The 26,793-nt window shown below is 39.4% G+C and overlaps 1 protein-coding gene across 1 annotated transcript in view; it reads left to right on the top strand.

The window, feature by feature from the left end:
• Positions 1-26,491, top strand: part of Galntl6 (polypeptide N-acetylgalactosaminyltransferase like 6) — a 1,064,176-nt gene extending 1,037,685 nt beyond the window's left edge. Inside the window, exons 12-13 of the mRNA XM_047550007.1 lie at positions 10,096-10,245; positions 25,937-26,491. Coding sequence (XP_047405963.1) covers positions 10,096-10,245; positions 25,937-26,104 — 318 coding nt within the window. The 3' untranslated portion in view covers positions 26,105-26,491. The remainder of the gene's footprint in view (positions 1-10,095; positions 10,246-25,936) is intronic.
• The last annotated feature ends 302 nt before the right edge of the window (positions 26,492-26,793 follow it).

Genomic DNA, 26,793 nt, shown 5'->3' on the forward strand with positions numbered 1-26,793 from the left:
CCAACCAGTCCTGTAATTAAGTGAATCTCTCTACTTCTTTCTGTTTCTTCTCAGAGCAATTGTGATAATCAGTTGAGATAGGGATGCAAATATGCTTTAAATTATAGGAAGGATGGTAGAATTGTTCACTGTGACATGAACCTAATTGTCTTTCCAAGAATGATAGTTTTCAAGACATGAAAAGCCTACAGAGTGCTAGGAACATCTTCCAACAAAATTTCGTGATCTTAAAGAAAGACTCTATTGTTCTGTGTTTGGGATCTCATCTAATTTTATTTTCCCCTTCTGACTGTATACTGAAAAGAAAATCCCATGACTCTGTTGTTGTAGTAGTAGTAGTTAATCTTGGGCATGAAGGATAACTGAGGCACCCCAATGTGAACTTCATGGGATACTCCATGGATTGCTTTTGATTGAAAGACATTTCAGTGCAACTCAGTGTAAGTAAGGTGTGATTGTAACCCAATTTGAAACTTGAAAGTTCTTATAATGGGCTTTCCTTACACTATGCCATTTGTGAAAGAGAAAAGATAGTAGGTAAAATTCTGTCTGCCTCCTTTTATTGTTTAATTTTCAATTATGAAATGTGTCAATAGGAAAGTATAGAAAAGAGAGCATACATTTATGCAAGCATCACATGGATTTAATAAGGATCAACACTATTGCCATTCTTAAAAAGAAAAAAAAATGAAATAGATGCCATCAAAGCCCTTCCTCCATCCTCTTCCCCTCTCTCCTTTGCAGAAGGATACATCCCAAGGTCAGGATAGTACGCTCTATCAGTACTTTCAATTTCCCCAAATTGTTCACAATGCCTTTCTTATGAAAACTGAAAAAGCAAGTAAGAGGACCCAGTAGGCATGACTGCACTCCTCCAGTTGTATTCCTTATGTGTCTATCTTGTGTACTAGACCAGGAATAAGCCCAGCTTGGGCATTCTTCAGTCGTGGAGAGACTTCTTATCTTATGTCTCATTCCAGGCAAAAGAAGCTTGACTAAAATTACCATGTCCAATTTCTGATGCTAAGGAGTTGTTCAGATACATTGAGATGTGTTGGCACCTCCCCCTCCCCACTCCACTGCCCTTTCCTGTCCCACCTCCACCCTGCATTACAGTCCGAGCACCATAATACTAGGAAAACAGCAACAGACCATGTTCCTACAGCACAGTCCAAACAACATCTCCCGTTGCCTAACCACTTACTTGCCCAGTCCTTGCAGTTTTACCCCACAACCTCACTTGTGTTCTAGAAGGATGGTGAACCTTGTAGTCAGCCCAACCCAGATTTCAGTTTAAACTATGTGACCTTATGAAATTGTTCAATCTTTTTAGGCCATAGTTCCTCCATATTTAAATAAAGATGATAATACCCACTTCCTGGACAGCGTTATATGAGAAGGAATTATACCCATGATACAACAGCATCTTGCACTTGAAGTAGGTGCAGAAGAAATACATTTCCCTCTGCCTTCTCACACACACTCATAAAGTCACTTTATGTTAATATCAAATCAGGTCCAAGACAGTGGTGACTTTGGCTCCATTTTTTCATCCCCAGCATGGTTGCCAAACATCAATTATCATTCACTCCAAGAAAGCAGACTTGCTTCTTCCTTCCTCTATTTCTTTCTTTAAGCACCACAGGGATGTTTCCAGTAAAACAATGTTGGTCAGTACCTCCAACAAACAATTCTGACTTCAGCCTGGGAGCAAGAAAGAATACTCAGGAGGTTATCAGTCAGACTGGCATCCAAGGAAGGAAAGTATATTTATAAAAGAAAGAAGAAAAAGGAGGAAATTATATGGCAAAGTTTTTTACTCTTGAACTAAAAGTCATCTCTACCACTTCCCATTCAGTCTAACCAGGGAAAAATAATAAACCAGGGGAAACATTCTAAATCAGCTATTTAGTATGAAGGACGCATGCCTGGATACCTGAATTAGGTTGAATATTTCTATCCAGTAATAGTCTAGAATGAAATTGACTTGGGTCTGAAAATTCTATTTGGCAGCTAAAAATGAATATATAAGCAAAACCAACTCTATTACATACACTTTAAAAATTATTGGTTCATTTTCCCCCCTTAGGCTAAACTGCAAAAATCTATGGCATGTAATTTAAGAAATGGTCACCAGAGAGCAGCACTAGACAAGCAGAAAACTATATGAGCAGAGCAAAAACACCAGTTAATATAGCTCTTTAAAAAATTCTCAGTCTTTGGAGACCCCCAAAATGGAGCTACGAGATTAAAGATTGACCAGAGGTAAAAATGAATCCTATTTTAAATACGTCTCATCACCACATATTGACATGGAGATTAAAATATTACAAACTGCTGCATTTTCCAGTAATTAAACTAAAAGCTTTATTCAATATATTCCTCAATGATTTATAAGAATTATAATTCATTCTCTTACACTTAAATTAATATCAGAACATGAAAACTAAGGACCTTCTTTTTAATTCAAAATAACTAAAAGGGAGTGCCCCTTGGTATTGAAGTGATCCCTTTTTCAAAAAAAAAATTTTTTTAATGAAAAAATAAAAATGTTACATGGGAAACAAAGGAAGGGCCACTGAAGCACCTTTAAAAGAAAATGTCTTTTGTTGCAGAACACTAGTCCTGACTAATCTGGCTTCTGTGAAGGAAGCAGATGTATGATTCATGCTTCCAGGGTGATCTATTTAGCTATTCGATATCACTGGAGCATTGTGTGCTGGCTCTCAGTTTCCTTTAGGGAACAAGAAAGAAAAATAAAAATAGATCCAAGTAAGACTGTAAGGTCTGGAAAGGAGACTCCCTAACTCCCATTATGAGTGCAAGGGAGAGGGGAGGGGGAGGCGTTTCCCTTGGCCTACTTTGACTGCTCCTGCTCTGCAGGCCCAGCAGCAGGCTCTGATCTCATGCTGGGGAGGAAGCACTGCAGCAGAGAAAGCAAGCAAGTGTCCCCTTTGCAAGACCTAAAGGAGAGATATGCAGAGGTGGAAGCAAAGCAATGCCTACAGGGAAAGAACAAACTCCTTTCCTTTGGGAAAAAAAATCTCACCGTCAGGACAGAGCATACCCATAGGGACAAACTGCAAAGGGAATCATGTTGTATCTCACCCTATCTCACATAATAATGAAATAAAATATGAATTCCCACAGAAAGAAAAATATTCGCAATTGTCTCAAGTCAGATAGAATAAGATCAGTGTATTCATAGTACCCAATCTAGTGAGTTTATTCACATAATACAATACAGACCCAGGCAACATTACATATACCACATGACTATTTAAGCAAAGAAATGAGTTACCACTCTAAATCTATATTTGAAAGTATCGCTCAAAATAAGAAAGGGGAGAAATTAGCAGCAATTTACTTATTTACTTTCAAACTGATGGTACATGTTTGAAAAAAAATTGGATTTTTTTTCCTTTTGATACTTTTGTCAATAAGAGCAGCCCAAGGGCAGGAGACCAACTATGAATGTCACAGTGACATTACCCAGGGCAAAAAATGAAAATGGCTTCATAATGTCTGCTTGTTTTTGCTTTGACAAGATTATGCACGGAAGTGTGACTAATGAATGAAAGACTCAATGCCTGATTGGTTTGACATGGCCATTAGGATAAGATAAATGACAAAGACATATGAGAAAAAAAATCTTAGCTAATGGTAGGTGCAGAAGAATAAAGCAATTGATACAATTTGAAGATGTATCACCTGAGATGCAGGAATATATTCACCAGGTAACAATAATAATAATGCATAAAATACTATGAAAATCACACTCTAATAAGCTACAAATGTAAAACTGAGCATTACACTATGACAACAAACCTAGAAATAAAAAAAAAAAAGTCACCTAAGGATGCCCTGAGATATATTCATGACAACAGATGAAAAGATCTGAGAGGCAAATTTACCTATTTGCCATAACGCAAGTATCCTTTTGGACTTAACTGTTCTGTTTAATAAAAAGTTTGGCAAGACTGTCTGCAAAAGAAGCCTGGACACTTGAGGTGTGGCAGAGGTAAACCATTTAGCTTCTGCAGGTCTGATTTTCTCCAACTATATAATGAGGGTCTATGCTATATAGTAATTACAGTTCCTTTCATCTCTGGCCTTCTGCATGTATGAAAACTAAAAAAAGAGAGGAGAGTTGGGGATGTATTTCAATGGCAGAGTGCTTGCCTAGCATGCATGAGGACCAGGGTTCAATCCGCAATACCAGAAAAACAGAGACAGAAGGAAATGGATAGACCCATCAAGACCATTTGATCCTACACTGGTCAGATGCTTACAGTAGGAGGGAAATATTATATTTAATCAAAAATAAAGATTCCATGAAAGCCAATTGCAGGTTCATAGGCCAGGAAATTTATATTTCAATAAGAATTAACAAAAACATAATAAAAAATAAGAATTAACAAAATCTAGGATCAGCAAAATGAAAAGTTCAAAAAGTAATCATCGATATGGTTTTAGACACAAACAGCACAGATTTATTTGATGGATTGAAAAGATTAATCCATTTATCTAGACAGTTATTTCAACATATTTACGGTTAAGATAGCAAGTACACTTTTCATTTACTCAGTAGAAATTTTATTGAGCATCTACCACATGTCATGAATTGTTCTGGGTTCTGGAAGCACACCATGAGACCTCCACGATCAAGGATCTCAGTGTCTGGTGAGGGATATGGAAACAGTGAACTTGCATGGTATAATGACATAAGACAGGAAAAGGAATAGGTCCTTCAAAGAGGAAGGCTTCTTGTTTGGGAGGACACCCAATTTTCAATTTTAAAGGACTGGTGATCACTAACTAGGTTGGCCTTTCAAAGAGAGAAACTCTCAGGAACTAAGTCCCCAAAGGAAAAATGCAGCCTGCTTTGTGTGAGAAACTACAAACGTTTTAGTATTGCTGGAATACAAACTAAAAGGAAAGGAATGCAGCTGGGAAGAACAGCAAAGGCCAGATGGCAGAAAAGTTCCTCCTGTGTTAAGAAGTTTAAATTTTATTGTGTAAGGGTCATGTGAAAATGGAGGGGCTTGAGGTTGAGAGAGAACATAGTCAAACAGGCATTCCAAACAGACTTCTTTGGAAACCAAAGACATATGTGTGGAAATCCAAAAAGGAAGGTGGGAAAGAAATCAGCTAGGAGGTCATTGCCATAATCTAGACAAGAGATATTGAAAGCAATGGTTGTGAGGATAGAGAAGGAGGGACTAATTCTGAAAATGTTGCTTATAAGGCAAAATTGGTAAGATTTGATTAGACGAAGAGGGTAAGAGAGTTAAAGATTCCTATGTTGTCAGGTTGAATGCTGTAATCACCAACTAAAACAAAATATAGGACAAGGTTAGAAGGAAAGAATATTAACTGAGCTGTTTGTCGCTGTGACTAAAATACCTAATAAGAACAATTTAAAGGAAGGAGAGTTTAGTTGGGTTCACAGTTCCAGAGGTCTCAGTCTATGGATGGTCAACTCCACTACTCTGGAACAAAGGTGAGGCAGAACATCACAGAAGAAATGTCCAGCGGAAGAAAGCTTCTCGGCTTATGGCAGAGTCAGGAAGCAGAAAGAAACTGCAGGGAGAAGATGCACCCTTCTAGGGCACATCTCCAGTGACCCACCTCCTCCAGCCATACACCACCTGCTTACAATCACTACCCAGTCAGTCCATTCAAACTAGGATGGATGATTAAGTTATAGCTCTCAATAATAATTTTACCTCTGAATATTCCTGCCTTAACAGGTTAGGGGGACACCTCACATCCAATAGTAACATTTTGCCCCAAACCCAAAAGCTCATGTCCATCTCACAATGCAAAATGCATTTAGTTCATCTCTGGGAGTTCCATGGTCTTAGTTTCAGTATTTCTCAAGTCCAAAAGAATCTGAGACACAAGGCAAACTGTTAGCTATGAGCTCCTGTAAAAATCAAAAGCAAGTTACTTATATCCAATGCACAGTGACACAGAATAAACATTCCCATTCCAAAAGGGAGGTAGAGGGACATAGAAAAGAAGGGATGGGGTCAAAGCAAGAGCTAAACACACCCTGGCAAAAATGTTTTGTAGCTATACCTCTGGAATCTGGAGCACATGGTGGCAAGATGTGCTCACCAGAGCTTGGGCAGCCCTGTCCTTTTGGCCTTGCTGGTTGCATTGCACACAAACTCTTAACCTTGTTCTCTCCACAGCCGGCAACTTTTTTTCAGCAGACAATCCGTGTTACTGGCATCTCTCAATTCCTGGGGAGGGTCTCCATTCCAGGTTCGGCTTCATCTTCACTGCTTCACCTGTGACCCTCTCAGGGCAGGCCATGGAGACTATGACCCTGGTACACTTTTCATGGCCTCCCAGGTCTTCCTTTGAAATCTTGGAGGAAGCCTCTATTACCCCTTAACTCCAGCATTCTGCATTCTTATAGAATCAGTACCACTTGGATGACACCAAGGTCTGGTGCTACCTTGCACAATACTTGACCCTCTGGAATCATGGCTACAGAAGCCTCTGAGTGTCTGCACAGCTCACATGATGAAATAGCTTCCTAGGCCCACCTGCGTGAGCAGAGATCCCCATGATCTCTTCTAAAATGAATTTTCTCTTCTATGCCCTGGAACCTATAAGTGTGGTCTTCCAAATTCCTGAGATGCCCTCAAGGCATCCTTCCTTGTGTCTCCAGGTAAAGTGCTTAGTATCTCTTTAGGGACTATAGTCTCTTCAACAAGTACACCTTCCTTGACCCCACCTTTACATGTACTGTTCTGTCCAAACTGCAGTTTTTAAAAACCCTCTAGCTCTGCTTTCTGCTCCCTATTTGCACACTAAACCTAGCTAAAAGCTGCCAGCAATGTCCATGCCACCAACTGAATGCTTTGCTGCCTTGAAATCTCCTCCACCAGATCAGTCTATCATCTTTAAATTCATCCTCACATAAAGTCTCAGGACATGGGAAAAATGTAGCCAAGTTCTTGGCCAGATATAACATGTGTGATCTCTAGTCTAATTCCCAATAAATCCTCATTTCCTTCTGACACCTCATGAGCACAGTCTGCACCTATTGGCATTCCGATCTCCTGAGATTCACTAGAATTCCTCGTGAGGTTGTGCTTACAACATGCTGAAGCTTTTCTAGGTTTTATCTCTAAACTTTTCAAAATTCCTCCCACAGACCAGCTTTAAAGGCTTCTGAACCACATAGTCAGGTTAGTCACAGGAACAACCACACTTCTTGGTACTCATTTCTGTTTTAGTCAGCTTTTGCGTCACTGTGACCAAAATACCCAACAAAAACGACAGGAGAAAAAGGTTATTTGGAGCTCACAGTTTCAGAGGTCTCAGTCCATAGGTGGTTGACTCCATTGCTCTGGGCCCAAGGTGAGGCAGCACACCATGGGAGAAGGGCCCAGTGAAGGAAAGCTACTCAGCTCATGACAGAATCAGGAAATGGGGGTGGGGGAGCACACGGAAGATGAACCTTTCCAGAGAACACTGCCAGTGACCCACCTCTTCCAATCACTCCCCATCTGCCTACAGTTGCCACCCTGTCAGTCTATTCAAGCTAGGATGAACTGATTAGATTACAGCTCTTGTAATCTGAGTGTTTCACTTCTGAATGTTACTGCATTAACACAGGAGCTTTGGGGGACCCTTCGCATCCAAACCATAACAATGTTGAATTTGAACTGTACACGGGACATAGAGTTGGTGAATCCTACAAGGAATCGAATGTAACACAGATGATGAGCGATGAGTGTATGGTGAGAATTGAACTAAGAGTGTTAAGGGCCAAACAGGAAACAGAGAACCCTGAGCAATACCTATGTTGAAGAGAAGAGATGGATAAAAGAGGATGGGCAAGACAGAGTTATAGGATAACAGAGGAGCACAGGATTTCAAAAGCCACAAGAGTACCACATTCTAATTAGAGGAGAGTGATCAAAATCAGAAACACTAAACAGACCTTTCTTAAGAAGTCATTTTTTCAGGCTGGGGTTGTAGCTCAGTGGTAGAGTGCTTGCATAGCACATGTGAGGCACTGGGTTTGATTCTCAGCACCACCTATAAATGAATGAATAAAATAAAGGTCTATCAACAACTAAAAAAATATATATATATAATTTTTTTAAAGAAGATGTTATTTTTTTCTACATAGAATTTAAAAATATCCCAGAAAAATGCCTCAGTCACAATATGTTGGGGGGGAGGGCACCTGGCTCTAGGAAAAGGAACTATACAGTTCATAAATCTATTTCAAATGCCTAACCTGAAACCCTTTGTCCTTGTATTTGAGACATTCTCTTTTTTTCCTATCTTCCAAGGAAACAGAATACAGTCCCTCAACATTTCTCAGACAACCCTCTTTCATGTTTAATTTAGACCATTTCTGTTTTATTTTCTTCAGCCTACTTAACCCAGTTCTTTCCATTTTTCTTCAGATTCACCACCATTTAACTGTTTTTGTTAGACATCCCTGGAATTGTGCCAGGGATTTCTTTCTACCTTTTCTTTCCTGAGTAGGACCTGCAACCTAAAATCTATCTGCAGGCCTGGTCACTGCAGAGTGTACTCTGTTCACACAGCTCAGTATTGTGCCTGCTTTTCTATCAACGCAGTTCCCCAACAGTTCATCTCCTCCCCCCCACCCCTCCACCCCTTTTCTTTTCTTTTCTTTTCTTTTCTTTTCACCTCACAGCTTGGCTTCACACAGCCAGCCTGCCTTAAGTCCTATTGTAAGAATGATATAACCTTACTGAAAGTGAGGAACTGGAAGAAATCACAGGGTGCCTCTAGTCCACTTTCTCTGTTAGTTAAGGATTTCTCCCACGGTATGGGGAGAAATGTAGTTTGGTTCAAATAACTCAAGAAAATGCCCTTCCCCAACAGGAGTGGGTTTTTTTCTTTATTTAACACATTGTAAAATCAATTCAGTGAATCATAAACAGCATTTTTAATATAATAGGGTGGATAAATAGGGTGGACTAGGATAGGAAAAGTCTGGATGAAGTATCAGAGTCTATTAAATGCAGTAAGGGTAAATGTCCTTCCATGAAACTCCTGCTTCACCTGGGATGAGGATAGATCTATGTGTGTGTCCATAAACTGTTTCTTACTATGAGTTACAATCTACAATTTCCTACATTGCCCTGCAGAATTACCCTTAACAATCCAAGAAAATTAATGTGCCTATTCCATACTTCATTAAGTTTAACTTTTCTTTAAATTTTTCAAGGCAGCCAGGCCAATGCATACCTACAATGCCAGCACCTCGGGAGGCTGAGACAGAAGGTTCAAGGCCAGTCTCAGCAATTTAGTGAGATCCTCAAGAACTAATAAGATCCAAAACAAACAAAACAAAACAAAAATTAAAAGGGCTGGGGGTATAATTTAGTGGTAGAGCACCCCAGGGTACAAACCCTAGCACCAAGAAAAAAAATTTTTTCAAGGTGTTAGCACAAGCCCAGGTTAACTCTAGTCCCATCCTTTTGCAGTCAATCTGCGCATTTAGGCTCAGTGTAACATTTAATCTAGTAACATTTACCTACATGACAAATGTAAAGTATTATTAAAGATTTATTCCCTCTTCCTCTTCCTCCCTCTCCCTTCTCTTGTCTCTCCCTCTCTTTTCTCCTTTTCTTCCTCTTTCAATACACCCCTCTTCTTCTTCTTCTCCTCCTTCTTCTTCTCCTTCTCCTTCTCCTTCTCCTTCTCCTTCTCCTTCTCCTCCTCCTCCTTCTTCTTCTTCTTCTTTCTCTCTCTCTCTCTCTCTCTCTCTCTCTCTCTCTCTCTCTCTCTCTCTCTCTCTCTCTTTCTCTCCTCCCATGCCACCACCCTCTGACTTTTCCCCCTATTGCCTAACTGAAAATTCTCATTTACATTTTGATCAGCCTGCATCACAGGTACCAAGGTGATGCTGCTACTGTACTTTAGGAAACATGCCTTCTCAACATTTCTATTAAACCCAGATTTAGTTCTCTCTTGTAAGTCACAAAGCAGGAGCTCTATATTGCTAAAAGACATACCTCTCCCACTCTGGAATCTTCTTTCCAAGTTGAACTCACTGCAGCTTTTCTGCTACCATTGCTTTGTTAGCTCTTTACCTTTGGATGGAGAGAAGATATTCGACCTGGTGAGCCACTGCACACCCGAAAATTCTGCTTTGATGCAATCTCATACAACAGCCCAGTCACTCTCTATGACTGTCATGGCATGAAGGGGAACCAGTTCTGGGGATATCGGAAGGTAAGAGTTTCGTTCATTGTGGTCATTCTCAAATTTTCATGGTTTCAGGTTTCTTAACTCAAAACATTCCTGAAAAAGTAGCTGTCTTGATTCATAGTGTTATCGGGATACGTGTACGCACTCTTGGCTCACTCATTTGGAGAACACTAGCAAAAGGAAAGATACAGTGTGGAGAAAGCAGTATTGCTTTTGTTTTGCTTGTTATGTGCATACCCATCCTAAGAAGTTATGATTGAAAAATTAATTTGAGTTAAAACACAGCACTACAAGAAATGGATTCAGACTTAGTTCAACTGACTTGCAAAAGGAGGAAACTTGTACCCAATAAACAAATATATACACACATAATTTTTAAGAACCTCAATTCACAGCCCACGTGCACATACATACACACACACTATAAATCTATTATTTGTGGGCACTGGTTATGATACTTGTTCCCTTACTGAAAGAGTCCTGGTTTCCACCACTAAGGTTTGGATCCCTGAGACCACACTCACTCAAAGGCAGACCTGTATGTGCACTTAATTCTGCACACCATCACCTCCCAATATCCTGCAGATTTGGGGTACGCACCTAGAAAACGCACAAAATATCAGTTATTCTATCTTACAAAACACTTCAAAAGAAGTAATAAGAAGATAGTGTCCAATAGAATATAAGGGAGGGAAATCACTACAATTAAAAAAAAAAAACCTCACTGTTTTCTTTATAAAACATAGAATTAATTTTGCTAAACCACTTTGCTATTCCATATGCTATCATCTGTATGTAGAAGAATAAAGGTTTTTTGTTTGTTTGTTTGTTTGTTTTAATGGTTACTTTTTGAGCTTTAAGACTCTACTTTCTGGAAAAAATAATTCTATTTTCTGTACACATCAATAAAATCCCCAACATTGCTCAGTATGCAGGTGGTCTCTAAAGAACAGAACACTCCTCATTACTGTACATTTATAGCATAAGGGACAGACCACTCAATAATTTGCAATTAGGCCAAGAAAATACAGTTGTTTTCATTAGGGAGCTTACAAAAACTTACAGATGGGTAAGACCAACTAATTCATGTGCACACAGAGCTCCTGGGGAGAAAAAAACAGGCTGTGGCGATTTCAAGAGGTAATTCTTATGAGCTTGAACGCTTAAAACCTTCCCAGGATCCAAAGGCATTTGAGAAAGAAATCACTAGATGCAATTGTGTGTGGCTCTCTTCTCAGGTCTCAAGCTGCTGGCCTTGGGTTACTTAGCAAAGGTTACACTCTGTGTGTATTTATATAGCAAACTAGGTATGTATACATAATTAGGAGAGTGCCAAAGGCTTAAAATGGAAAGTTTCTGAAATATCTCATCTCGGTTGATGACTCAATCCTATTCAACATACCTGTTTTAGAAAATCCCTCTTATTTCAAGGGCAGTACTCAAGCCCTAAGAGAGAAAACACGGAGACAGAAATCTCTCTGGAGTGCTACTCTGTCGATTTAGATATACTACTTGGCTAGAGGAGAACGTGGTTCCAGCAGTTTTGCAATCTTTTGAGTTTGCTTTGGAAAATCCCCTTTTTATTAGCATCTTCACAAGTCATCCCGGATCCCTAAGTCTCTCTACTTTATCTAAAGGGCTGCAGAGGATAATAACCATTCCACCGCCAACCATAGAGGAGGAGGCCTTGAGCTAGTGCTTTACACACATCACCTCAAACCTTGTAACCACCAAGGTACTATTATGTATAATTTACACAGGAAGAAACTGATACTGGCAGATTTGTGGCAAAGTCAACATTTAAACTCAGGTGGATCTGACTTTAAGGTCTCTGTACTTTCCTCTGCCATCTCTTAAGAAATAAGATCAACACTCCCTAGGATAGTTTCTGAACGTTTGTTGCATTTAGTACAACTGATACCAGCCAACTTTCTCTCAGTTACATAAAGATTCTTGGGAAATGATGGTGTCAGAAGCCGCCTTGTTTGAGTGGGTAAAGGACCCACTTCCTGGTCCATTAGCAACAAGTGGCTTTTAGTTATTTTTAGATGTGGTTCTTTGCTATCACAAAAGGAGAAGAGCTTCCTTATCCTATAATATTATTACTATGTTCAGTTGAACAACTGTATCCCATAGTAGGTACTCAGGATGGTGAATCCCAATCTCGGTTCTCTTTTACCACCAGGGGGACCCCTGTTACAAGAACAGTGGATTGTCAAAGTAACCTCAGTAAAGACAAATCAAATCTTCTCAACATCTGAAAAAGAAACTGTCTTTCCTCTTCTTCAATTCCCCACATCTATTTGGTCACTATGACTTGTCTCCCCTTTCCCAAGCCAAAATTTCTAGAATTCATTCCCTCTGCCATTTTTATATCCCCTGCCCTGATTTCAGGCCTTCCCTTTTCTGCCTCTAGGTTATTGCAATCACAGCCTAAAGGATCAGCCTGCCGACTATCCTTCCCTGTTCTTCCCCTTCCAACCTATATCCCTCCATCTGGAAGTCAGAGATGGTTTCCGCAGCATCTGGTCATTGTATTCCTGTTTTATAACTGTACTTTTTTTCTCATTGAGTAGATGATAAAGCACCTTCCTCTTCCAATTCTCATCCTGGTCACTTGCAATCTGGTCAATGTAATGGTCAGGCCTTGGAGTTAGTCAGACTTAACACATTCTAATTCATTATGAAATTGCAATATGATTTTTTTTCAGGTGCAGAGGATTCAATCCAGGAGCACATTACCACTGAACTACATCCCCACATCCCCAGTCTTTTTGTTTGTTTGTACGTTTGTTTGTTCGTTTGTTTGTTCATTTGATCTTGAGTCAGGATCTCGCTAAATTGCCCAGGCCGGCCTTAAACTTGCAATCCTCCTGCCTCAGCCTCCCTAGTAGCTGGAATTACAGGTGTGCACCACCACTCCTAACTATAATGTGATCTTGAACAAGTTATTTCACACTATGACTTTCAACTTACTCATTAATATAATTGGAATAATAATTGAGATAAACCATGAGAAACTTCTAACAAAGTTTCTGATTTCATGATCAGATTTCCATCTGTGTGGGTGAAAAATGTACCCTTTACTTTGATAAGAGTGATGAGGTATATCTTGATATACCGCAATACCAAAGCAATCTCTCCTAAGTAATATGAACTGTTATCTTGCACCCAAATTAAGATTTATCTCCCATACCCCTTTCCTTTTAAGTAAAACATTTTACTGAGTTATAGCATCATTCTCAATTTGGGTTTCCTCAGATATATAACCTAAAGTAAGAGTTTGAGGGTTAGTGATTTATTGGCAAGATGGTCTCAGGCGGGGGATTTCATAGGGTCTAAGGAAATGATATGGGGAGGAGTTGGAGCCAGGAAAAGAATATTATCAAACAAGTGCCACAGCAAGCAACTAGTGCTAAATTTTACTGAAGATCTCTGAGAATAGTATAGACACACAACAGAGAGCAAGAGAGTTGGGACGTTCATACATCACTCCAATCAGGGAGTTTATTCTCTGACACCTCTAGCTTTTACAATTAGAACTGCACCTGAGGCTGAGCAAACTCTTTAGGCAGAAGGATGCACTGGCCAAGGATGGAAAGTTGGACCAGCAGACACTGAAATCCTAAACCCTACTGAGCAGGGGCTGGATACCTCTCAAGACTCCAGTTGCTCCACATCCTTACCAACACTTAGTATTGAAAGGTTTTTTGTTTTGTTGTTGTTGTTTTATTGTGTTATTGTTAAGTGATATGATGTTTCTTAACCATTTTGGAAATCTTCTTTGTCGAAAATTTCTTCAAGTCTTTTGACCATTTTTTTAACATGAGTTGCTCATTTTTTTTTCTTAGAGACTTTTAAGGATTTTTCATAAACCTAGATTCAAGTGCTTTGTTTGATATTTGTGTTATTCTAGTCAGTGTCTTGCCTTTTTTCTCTCCATTGGAGTGTTAATGAAAAGCTATTTTGATGTTAGGGTGGTTTGTGTCCTATTTGGGAACTCATGGCCTGAACCAAGGTCATGAAGATAGTCTTCTAAATCACCTTGGGAGCTTTATTGTTTAATCTTTTACATTTTAGTATATAGTTTCCTGAAATATTTTATGTGCACTAATCAAATAAGCAAGTGATTTATATATACATACATATATGTATGTTCATTATATATTTATATATAATAACAGTCATATACATTATACACTATTATATCTTATTGTATTATATACAATAGCAATCTTATCCAAAAATCTTATCCATATAGAAAATAAACTAATAAAAATAAACTAACTTAATGACCAGCTCTATTATTCTTAGCAGTGAAATGTTAAGACGTTCCTCTGGATATGGAATAAAATAAAATGTTGACTGTAACCACTTCAGTTCAATCTTGTACAGCCCTAGTCAGTATAAAATAAAAGCCAAATAAAAGGAACTTAAAAGTAAAAAATTAGAAAGGAAGAAATCAGTCTATTTACACATATGACATATTTGATGGTTAGAAACTCAAAAGACTACGCAACTAAACTATTAAAAACTAATAGGCACATTTAGCATACCCCCAAGATGAAAATCAATTGTGTGTATGCCAGCAACAAAATATCTAAAATGAAATTTAAAACTGATTTTATTTTGGTTGCCATCAAAATCATAAGATAACTAGGAATAAATCTCACAAAACATGAGAAGACCTTTACATAGAAAGCTTCGAAGCAGGGTTTAGAGTATAGTCCAGTGGTAGAGCACTTATCTAGCACACATGAGGTCCTGGGTTCCATCCTCAGTGTGGAAGGAAGGAAGGAAGGAAGGAAGAAGGAAGGAAGGAAGGAAGGAAGGAAGGAAGGAAGGGCAAGCCTACAAACATCATCACAAAGAATTCTTTAAAACAGAGAGGCATCTATCATGTTCAAGGATTATAAGACTTCATAATGCAAAGATGTCAGTTTTCATATTGATTTATACACTTAATGTAAGATCAGTTAAATCCCTAGCCACTCTCTAGGATGTTCTTATAGAACATGCAGCAGGGTTATTTGTGGAAGTTGATAAACTGATTCTAAAATTTATATGGAAATCAAATGGCCAAAAATAGCTGAGAAAATCTTGAAGAAGAAGGAAAAATCCCAAGTATTAAACATTATAAAAGTACCAGGACTCAAAACATTATAAAGTACATTTACTAAGGCTGTGTGCTCTTGACATAGGGATATGCTGACTGGAAGGGAGGCCTGGGTACTGAGAGTTTTTGAAGCTCCCAAGAGATTCTAATAGACAGATGGAGAACCTCATTTCTAGCTCAAGTTTTACCTACTTTCTTTAACCTACTTCTCTCTCCTGGTCTAGGTGGAATGCGAATCCCTACCTGTGCTCCTTTACCATTCTGTTCCCTTCTTTGTACCTGAAACATTTATCAAGCATGATTAGTTATTAGTCTCCCCTTAACAACCTGAGGTCATGAACCTTTTTATCAGATTTCTGCATGGCCTGCCTAATATCTAATATAGAAAGTTCCTAAATAACTATTCACTGACTCACAATCCACTAGGTTCTATTATTGGTATAAAACTGTCCTTCATGAGCTTTGTGCTGTTTTGGATAAAACTTAACACATTTCTTTGTCTCAAAACTACATTAAAAACCTCCTCAAGGACCAAAAGTGAAAGATTTAAAGTTACCTTATCTAGTTGCTGGATATTCTTATAAGAACAAGTTCTACTTAATGAAGTTTAACTTCCACACGAAGGGACTTAACAAACAGGAAGTGCCAATAAGGAGTTATCTGTCAGTTTAAATTGATAACAATACTATAAATTCATTGGTTTAAAAAATGGGTGGCTGGAATTCTTGGTATGTGCCTACATTTGACTTCTTATTTTAACTTTATGCTAGGGCTTTGGCCTCTCAGCTCATAAAATTGTGCTGGTTCACAAAGATGCCAGATGGAGAGCCATAGGTTGTTATTTTAAATCATTCTGGTTAGGTATTTATTTCGGACCCAAAATGAGAAAAGGGTAAGCAATGGGTTTAACTTAAAAGGTCTGTAATTCACCTTTGTTCTGATTTAGGAAGTATTTACAAACTTCTGGACTTTTAGTCATAGTTGGGCAATTACACTCTTCCAGGTCAGCCCACTCGTTTCTGAACAGTTCCAATGGTTAGAAAGCCCTTTCTTGGCCTTTGGTACCACAATTAAACTTAATCCATTCTGCCCAAGACAAACTCCAAATATTTGGCAATGCTTCTCTGGTCTTTCATCTTTACTTTTGATTAAATGACTCAATTTCCAGCTTCTTTTCTTCATACGACTTAATTTGGATCTACAGCAATCTCCTGAACACTCTATCCAGAAAGTCCTAGAAAGTGGCATATTGCCCAGAGCAGAGAATAATATTGTATGTTTGTTTACACCAAGAAAAGTAGAGTGAGTTTCTAGCGTCATTTGTTATGAGCAGTGTTGTTTTTAACATAGCCTGAGTTGATTGATTTACTGCCTTAACTTCACATGCTTGGCTTGTTAATGAGCTTTCAGTATTTAAAAAAAAAAAAAAAAAAAAAAAAAACACACCATCTTTCTCTGTTTGTTACACAGACACATCTCTTAACTTCTACCTGTTTAATTCATCTTTTATATTTGTGTTGCTATCAGTTTGTGTCTATCAAAATCTGTCTCACAAGATGAGGGTATAACTCAGTGGCAGAGCAGGTGCTTAGCATACACAATCTCTAGCACACACACAAAAATCTAACAAGATTTATCCCAATCTGGATTTTGACTCTTTTAACTATTTTGTTCCATTCACAGATTGGATCAGCATTCATTCATTTCTTCATTTAAATTGCCAATCCCAATGCACAGTCAGTAACTAAGCCCTCTACCGTATAGTAGAGATGACACTGATCATTAATGAGCATAATTTGGAGAAAGTCACTCAACCAGATATTAAGTCACCTAATAGTAATCCCTTCTAGACCACAATTTTGGGCCATAAGAAAATCAAGATGGGCCAGGCACGGTGGCACACTCCTGTAATCTCAGAGGCTCAGGAGGCTGACACAGGAGGATCACGAGTTCAAAGTCAGCCTCAGCAACAGCGAGGCACTTAGCAACTCAGTGAGACTCTGTCTTTAAATAAAATACAAAATAGGGCTGGGGATATGGCTCAGTGGTTGAGTGCCCCTAAATTCAATCCTGGTACCCATTCCTCTGCCCCCCAAAAAAGAAAACCAAGATGGACTTTTTAAACATGTTGTTGAAAACCATAGGTACAATGTCCACAACGTCCTCTTGTTCATAATAGAATTGAGTCATTGTACTCTAGGGACGTAGTCATTGTACACTAAGATGACTTTAGTTCAATTGACAATTTAGCCACCTTGTCAATAAGAGAACTGGGCTAACTCCCAGGAGGGTCATTACCTTCACCCTAGCAATCAAGCCATCTTTTCAAATGGGAGCATAACATTTACCAGTGTAGTCTGCTTCAGCAGGAAATGGCCATGTAGGGAGACATGACTGTTTATTTTTAACCCAACAATTCAGTATAAAACATGTCAAGAGAATTAGTCACTTTTTTAAAAATATTCTTTTAGTTGTCGATAGACCTTTATTTTATTTATTTATATGGTGCTGAGGATCGAACCCAGTGCAAGCTCTCTACCACTGAGCCACAACACAACCCCAGCCCAGAATTAGTCACTTTTGAAGGTGAATATTTATTTAATTCATACTATCATTCTGAATATGGTGTTGGAACTCGTCTGCTTAAGTATTTCCTTCAAAGTTGAAGGCAAGTCCTGGTCCTTTGAAAAGAGTTTGGGGAAGAGCTAATGATCATTCTGAGCTAAGGCTAGTGAGGCAGTGAAAAGAACTACCTTTCAAATAGTGCCATCTTCCCATTCTGTTTTTATCTGTCTCTCCCAGCTGAAGTCACTTAGTTGTCACAACGTTCCAACTTTTGCCGTTTCAACCTACCATTTTACGAAACATGCTTAACTGCCACTCTCTAGTCACGCAGAGGTAGAAAGGCTCTGTCACACACTCTTCTGGGGTTCTTACATAATACTGAGTTGAATGCCTGCCAAGATTTAGACTGTCAAACAGAAAAGAATCTCGGCGATAGGAGCTATGAAATATTTAAATTAGCATTTGCTGATGAGGATGATTCTTCCCTACCAAGCAGACACAGGGATGGAACAGGATTTCTAGTTGGCTCAGCCACAGAGAAAAATGAACCACAACTTGGAGGTTATGGGCACAGGCCCTGGGTTCAGAGGGACTTGACATTTGAGTCATTGGCTCTGCTGGGGGTCCTTGCTCTGGCACGTTGGGAAAGTTCCTTACTACATATTTCTATTTCCTCATGTGTAAAATGAAGATAATAATAGAATTTACTATAGAAGGTTGTTGCTATGATTAAATAAAATTTAAATTCACTTAGAGCCTGGCACATAATGAGTTCAATTAATGTTAGCTCTTACTATTCCGTGTGGTTAGCAAGCTATCTTCTGATTTAATTTTAACTCTCCGGATAGGTTTATGTACAGGACAGGATGGGCTAACTCGTTGATATCTATACTGAACATTTCTGTACTCTTTTGGCTATTTATCAGCAGGTAAATATTAGAATGTAAATTTCATAAAGGCAGGGATTTTTTCTGTGCTTTCTTTCATGCAATATATCTAGCACCTTAAAAACAGTGTGACACATAGTAGGTGCTTAATCAGTGTGCTGTTGAATAAACAACTGAATCTAGCTTCCTGTTTGTCCACTTTCACTATTTCTTCAGGTTGCTCAAGTGGTTTAGGTAGGGAAAAAAGAGAAAGTCTGGTTGAATACTTAGCACCATCTGACACAGGTACGCACTCAGTGAATAGTAGCTTTTATGTTCACATGACTCTGTGCAGGTTTCCTGTCAACTCAAGAAATAGTCACAGGTGAAAACAACTGGAAGGAATGGTTTTCTCTACACATGGAGTTTTTAGTCTAGAGGGGAAGCAAAGAAGTATTTAAATAAATTAAGATCATAGGATAATAAGGGAACATAAAATCATAGGCACTATCCAGGTCAGAGGACTAGGAAGTGTTTCTCAAACTTTGAAAAGAAGACCTAAAAGGCAAGTAGGATTTAGAAGGGTGAAGAAATTGGTAAAAGATCCCAGACATATAGAAAAACTTGTGCAAAGGTCCTGAGGTAGGCAGAATCTTAGTTTTCTCAAAAGAGCAGAGAGAAGCCAGTTGACATGCTTGAGTGTGAAGAAAAATGAGACCAGACGTCTAGCTAGGGGCAGGACTATACAAAACCTTGTAGGTCAGGCTAAAAATTTAGCTAAGAGATCAAGAGGTCTTAAATGGTTTGAACAGTAGGGATTTAGAGCATCAGAAGAGATTTCTAAATGATTTAGCTGCTTTGAGGAGAATTGAAAGTACATCAGGCACATCACTGTGTATAGCCCAGGAAATCTGGCAAGAGGAGAGGAGGAAGGGCAGAAGGTCGGCTGCAGTCAGCTCTGTTTCAGCACACGCACCAAGGGGCATGAGGAGGCCTTGTTTCTGATTGGCCAAATTAAACACGGAGGCAAAAAGACAAATTTTTTCCTGTGAGGAATTCTACCTGTCAGAGGAAAAATGGAAAAGACTAGATAATAAGATCACTTTGTCCCTTTAATGCCTGTCACAGTGTCATTTGCATTCTCTCTGAAGCCAACAGTGCTAGGCAAAAAAGGCCACCTGACTTGTCTCTCTTCCAGAAAGTTCCCAGGACAGCCATCTATCAACCTTGTTCTTCACAACCCTAAGAGGTGGGAAAAGCAGATCCTTGTTTGTTTGTCTGTTTGTTTATCTTATCCCACTCTCCTCTTCCCCACTCCATTTATTTATAGATAGAAAACCGGAATCGCTGACAAACCAGGGGAACATAAAAGATTATTATCAGGGACAAAAGTAGGATCAAAAACTAGTCTCATAATTCCAAGTCTTCATTTCCACAGAATCCTTATTACAACGGAGGCATTAGACATGAAGGAGTTCTCTCTTTCAGAAGCATCCTCTCTCAAAGTGTGTTCTTTTATCATTAATTTTACTCTTTGCATGGAAACTTGTAGGAGGGAGGAGCTCAGTTCTCCCCACTTTATTTAGAGGTGCTATCCTGATGGGCAGTCCACCCAGCTGTGTACTGGGCCTCTAAGGCAGGGTGTCCCAGGAGCATCTCCAAATCATTGCCATTTCCAACGCTGGTCCAGGCCTTCTTTCTGCATTTCCTCATTCAATGCTGCTTTTCCTTCCACCTTTTCTTCTACCTCAATCCCATTAACCAGAACATTGTATGCATTTAATTTCTTAACTATCCTTCAGATCACCCCCAATCACCCTCAGATTATCCCCATTACTTTTGATTTTGAAGCAGCTGAAATCTGGGTTCTCGGAGTAAGTTCTGACTGTCCTGTTATGCTGCAGGTCAAAGTCTTCTTACCCCTCCTCCACTGTCCTTACTGCAGCCTACATGGAGATCTGTGATTTGGTTCCATTAAATCTTCCAATGACAAGTCCCAACATTTGCATGAAAAATTAAGCTTAAGCACGGTACCCTAGTCTCTTCACGATGTGGTCCTTGCCTGTCTCTGGGACATCACCATCCAGAATATTCCACCATGCTCCCTGTGTTTCAGTCGTACCAAATGACTTGCTGGTCCTCAGCTCTTGATCTAGTCCTCCATCACATCCAACAGCACTGCCATCCCCTGACTTCTTCACTGTTCCTCTAACCCACCATGGCCTTTGCACTGTCTGGGACCCTTTTCACCCAGGTATTTGCATGGCTAATTCCATTTCTTTCTTCAAGACTGCTCAGATGTCATCTTCTCAGTGAGGTTTGCCCTGGCTGCTCTAATTAGATGTTCATCCTGGTGCCATCACTGTGGCTCCAGATCCTCCTGACTTCCTTATTTCCTTTCCATATCACCTTTGAGCAGGCTGTATACTTTACCTGTTACCTTCATTGCTTACTGTCTGTGCCCCACTGCCTCACCCTCACCCTGCCTTTAGCATCTGAGTCAGGAGAGGAGGAGTTTTTAATCTCATCAAGTTCATTGATGGACCCAAGACCTAAACCAGTGCCCGACAAATAGGAGGAACCCATACATTTTTTTGTGGAATTGTAAGTGTACAAGCCATTTTACATCTTTATGCCCTATGTCTGAAATAACCTAACATCCTATTCACCCTTGTCTACATTGATACTTTCTGACTTCAAACATTTCTTGTTTACCTATTGGTCTCCTCTATTTGTTCGGTCTGATGTTATCTTTATGTGCCTCTTTCCTTTTAAGACCAAAACTCAAAGACACTTTATAAGTATTTGTTGAGCTCAACTGACCTGAATAATGTATTCTAATAAAAAATCTGCAGCAAAAATACCCTACCTAATAGACCTTTCTTCCAGAGAGTTCAAAAGATTGTCATACATCCATCTAAACATGGTACAAACCCACCATAGTTAAACCAGAAGAGCTCATTTCAGAGCCACAATACTTTGGTTCCATTAACTCTTTAGCTTAAAATGGGAGGTACTGTTGTTCAATTTGGATAAGTGATTGTCAGAGAATAGTTTTATCAAACTATTTTACCAGGATTTCAGAAAATACAATTTGGTATTGAAATAGCTGGTCTCAGACCAGATGGTTAGTGCATTCAGATTTTTAGAAGTGGGGATGCTTTCTGACTAAAAATAAATTAGGGGAAAGAGAGAGTAGGATCATCATTATTTGGTTACTTACTTATATGAAGGACATTGTGACTTGTACATTAATCCTTACAACAAACTCGTAAGGCATGATCTACATTTTACAAGTAAGTAAGCTGAGGTTCTTTGAATTAATATTTCTAAAGTCACCCAGTAAGCAAGTGGCATAACTGGAATTTGATCCAAATCCCTTGTGACATTTTATTTTGATATGTTGGAATCAAACACCCGGCCTTGCACATGCTAGAACAGTGCTCTGCCGCTGAGCTACTCCCCCAGCACAATCCAAATCCCTTATGGTCACAAATCCCAAGCCCTTCACCCAGGACTGTGCTGTCTGCCCTCCTTCCCTGTGGTTGTTTTATTTCCAGGCTCACCTTTCTACACATTATGCATTCATATATCTATTTTATTATCTTTGCATCTTTGGTGTTTGGGGTCTTATGACCCCAAGCACAATCTGGCATGTTTTCTGCAGCTCACTCCTTCTTTTAAAGTTCAGATCCTATGTTAGTATAGAACCTAATACAATTTAGTACAGACTGTGAATGCCACAAGGTGTCCAACCACAGGATGGCTTTGCAGTGGCGTCTCTTTCAATGACCTACCTAAAAAGTCCCACCCATGATTTTCAGTGTGGGCTGATTGGCTGACTGGCACTGAGCATTGATTAGGGAGGGCAGTTCAGTCATCCTGGATCTGAATTTATGCATTTCCTGCTCAATAATTTCTAATTTTCTTAGACAAAAACATAACATTAAAAAAAAACTCAAAAAAATGAAACAAAAAACAAGGTAGTGGGCATCCATGGAAGTAGGAGGGGTAAAGCAAAATGGAATGTATAACTTGTGAACAGCCAGAGCTTATACTATGTTGTACCTCAGGACTGAACAAAGAACAGTCTAGTTAGATGCCAAGAAAGGACAAAGTATGTTACCATTTATGGAGGACTGGCGTGGAACAACACACTTGCTAAGGTACTCAGTCCATTCAACAGAAAACCTGTACCCCATTATCTATTATCGGCCATTGCTGCCATGAACAACAAGTTGAAAGGCAAAGGAGTGAGGGACTATTGTGGAACAGGAGTTCACATTCCAAGAATGATTATTAGAGTCACTGACTTAATTTTCGATCAGAAAAAGCATCTGTGAAGACATTTAGTAATCCAGAGCCTTGACTGAGTAGAAATGTAAAGATGACAATCACCTAGCGTCCAAGGTCAAAAGTGAAAAATGTATGCTCTGGCGGAGGCGGGGGATGTTTCCAGAAGCTTCACCTCTGGAGCCTGCTGGACTCTCCATGGACAAGGGTGAGCACAACTCAAGTCTATAAAGAGAGCAATCAATCTGTTGATCTACTGGATACTGCGATGGTCTCTAGTTTGACATCCCGTCATTTGTCTCTGTCACCAGTGAACTTTGGAATAAGATGTTCATCCACTTTTACAGCTAGGAGAGGCCTAAGAGATTTAACTAATCCACCCCCTCATTGTACTGATGAAAGTTCTGAGACATAGATAGATATAGAGATTTCAATTTTTCAACTTTTTTTTAGAACATGAAGTCCAAATACAGAAAACATTCTGGATTGTTCAAGATAGTGCTGAATTTGCATGGCCTGCCTGGTTGTACCCATGAGTATACCTGTACCTGTCAGAAAATGTGTTCCCATGTGGGATTTGGAAAAATATGATCACCTTATGGCTCAGAAAATAATGTTCCAAAAAATAAAATGTTCAGAAAATCTGCTTTCACTTTTGCATCGGTGCTAAGGTACACAAGCTGGTGAAGGAAAAGAATAGAAACATGTTCTCCTTTCCTTTTCTCCTTTTTTAAGCTTTCTTAAAAATATGTGTTTTGAAGAAGAGACTGAATATCTGGAGGTTCCCCTGAAGCTAATACTGATAAAGGTAACAATAGGAAGAAATGCAGATCATGAAGAGGGAAAAGAGGTACATGGGCAGGGAACATGTGAATTCGGATTTAGCAGGTCACAGAATTTTCATGACTAGTACAGGCTCTTTGAGGGCTGGAGGGTATGGCTCAGTGGTAGAGTGCTTGCCTAGCATGTGCAAAGCCCTGGATTCAGTCCCCAGTACTGCAAAACGAAAAACACAAATGCCCTCTGAAAAACCATATTAGGTCTATGCAGCTAAACTGATGAACATTGCGGGTGGGATCTGAGTGTTAGAGATGCTGGCAGGAAAAAGGGAACATAAGAAAGAAGACTGCTAGAGATCGGCAGCACCTAAGACCCCAGGGAAGAATCAATGTGTGGAGGGAGTTGCAGAGTACTGCCTCTTTCCTCCTACAGTAGAACAGAGTTTCTCAGAGCCTTCCCCTAGGGTCAGATCCCAGTGGAGCTGATAAGAAAGAAATGAAAAAGAAGAAAGGAGACCTCAGGAGACTTCTGTGTAAAGGAAGTGAAATTTACCTTCACCTTTGAAGAGAGTAGAATAGTGATCCTTTGTATTAGGCATAGGACTTTGTTTACACTAAAAATAGAAACATGCAAACCGAATTGCAGGCAGGTTGCCTTTCTCCTTCCTTATTCCTCCTTTCCTTCATTAGCATTGAACTATGCAAACATCCTGGTCTCAAAAGTACATTAAATATTGGTTTGGTAGAGTCTTAACATCCAGGAACAACCAGAAGTGTTTACAAAGGGTGGCTGAGAAAGTCCTAACTCTAAAAGCATTGTAAGTGTAGTACTCCTCTCTTAAACAAAAAACAACCAGAACCTCTAAATACTTCCTAAGCTAAATAATAAAACATTACTTGATCCTAAAACTCAAGCAGTGGTTTGGGGACATTTCTTCAAATTATTGGCACTTCTTTAAATCATAAACACCACAAGAGATAAAAGTTTGATGCTGGTTAAGGAAAGATCTTTTTGTTTAAGCATTGCCTTCTTTTTCTGTGTAGATAAATAAAACAGGGTGTGTGTTAATAGAACCTCTTCAGATACTGAGCTTGCTCAGCACTTAAATTTTGTGCCCTGGGAGTACCTTTCAGTCGCTGAGCTGTTAACTTTGCCATGTGTCTTGTGCTTATTTCTCAAGTGAATGTTACCTCCTCCATTTTACTGAAAGCCATGGAAACTGATATTATGTCACCAAAGGAGCTGAGAAAAGACTGAAGCTGGAGAGCTAACAAATCTGACTTTGTACTTTCAGCTACTGCCTGGCTGTCACTTGTCCCCATCCCCACATTCCTCTTCTGAAGAGAGCAACTGGCATTTGGGTTCCTATTTCTTTTGTATTTCCTGTCCCCATTAGAGGTTCAATGTGAGGGCTGGGAAACTTTGACTCTTTTGGTTATGTGTGTGAGTGTGTTATGTTTAGTGTAGACTGAATGATAGTTTTTGGTATGTACATGTTTCATGTTTCTCCCCCAATAGCTAGATTATTAGCTACTTAAAAAGCAACCCTGTGTGCTTACCTTAAAATCCAAACGTGGTAAAATGCTCACTGCAGAGCAAGAATTGAATGGATTGCTTTTTTTAAAAAAAAATAACTGAGCTGGGCACAGTGGTGCACGCCTGTAATTCCAGCAGTCCCCAGTACCAGCTCGGGAGGTTGAGACAGAATGATTGTGAGTTCAAAGCCAGCCTCAGCAAAATCGAGGCACTAAGCAACTCAATGAGACCCTGTCTCTAAATAAAATACAAAACAGGCCTGGGGGTGTGGCTCAGTGGTTGAGGGCCCCTGAATTCAATATCCCCCAAAAAATGAATGAATGCTTTTTTTTTTTTTTTTTTTGGTCTCTGATTGAACCTGCTTGGAAGCTCTAGTTCCAGCAGATCCTAGAAAATGGTGTTCCATGTTGACAAATCAATCCACTGTTGTTTGATTCAAAAGCTGATCTGTTTACATGCTGCGTGTATGCTCAAATTTAACAAATACTTACAGTTGTATATTTGGGGCCCTAAGCATTCAGTATGTATTATGTCAGTCTTTTCTTTCTGATCCCTCCAGGACAGAACATTATTCCATTCTGTGAGCAACAGCTGCATGGATTGCAACCCTGCGGAGAAGAAGATTTTCATGGCCAGATGTGACCCTCTGTCTGAGACTCAGCAGTGGATTTTTGAACACATTAACATGACTGTTTTAGAAAAATTTAGCCACCATGCCAGCTCCTAGGAAGAAAGAAAGAATGATTACCTGCAGATTGTGAACTAAATTTTAGCCGGCATCTGGGTCAAAGGAGTCAGGAATAACATTTCCTAGATCCAGGAAGCCTGGTTTTAAAGATTTGTAAATGCCATGTCAACGTAGGTTGTCCTGAAGAACTTCCTGCATCTGAAGAACTTGGCTGAGAACCTCACCAGCTGCTTCTGAGAACTCGAGACTAGCAGTTCCCTTGCTGGCCAAGGGTGAAGATTATATAGGGACTTTTCAAAACAACTGCTGAGTTAATAAATCCTAGCATTTCTCAGGTCAAATCCTGCAGTAGTGAGTAGCTATGAATGGATCCTATTAATTGGGTGGGAGGGGGGTGGAAACAGAGTGCATGACTGCTCTGACAACCTGAGGACACCACAGGTTTAGAACTAGCCACGCTTAAGGGGTGAGCTGTACTCTTTGGTGCCATTCTCTAACTAAGAATGGGTTAAGCAGGTTTAACCCTTAAAAGTGCTGCAGATGATTTTAGAGTGCTCATACCATTCTGTTTTCTTTTGTTTTATTTTTAAACAAGGGTGCGATATTTAATATGACTTAAATTACATAATGAAATGGACTTCCAGTGTTCCCATGTTTTCATTTACACTTTCCATTTTCCTTGTAGAACAGAAGTTACTTATTGTTCATAAAAGTTCATGCTCCATAAA

The sequence above is a fragment of the Sciurus carolinensis genome, chromosome 4 (assembly GCF_902686445.1).
Source record: "Sciurus carolinensis chromosome 4, mSciCar1.2, whole genome shotgun sequence".
Taxonomy (NCBI): Eukaryota; Metazoa; Chordata; class Mammalia; order Rodentia; family Sciuridae; genus Sciurus; species Sciurus carolinensis.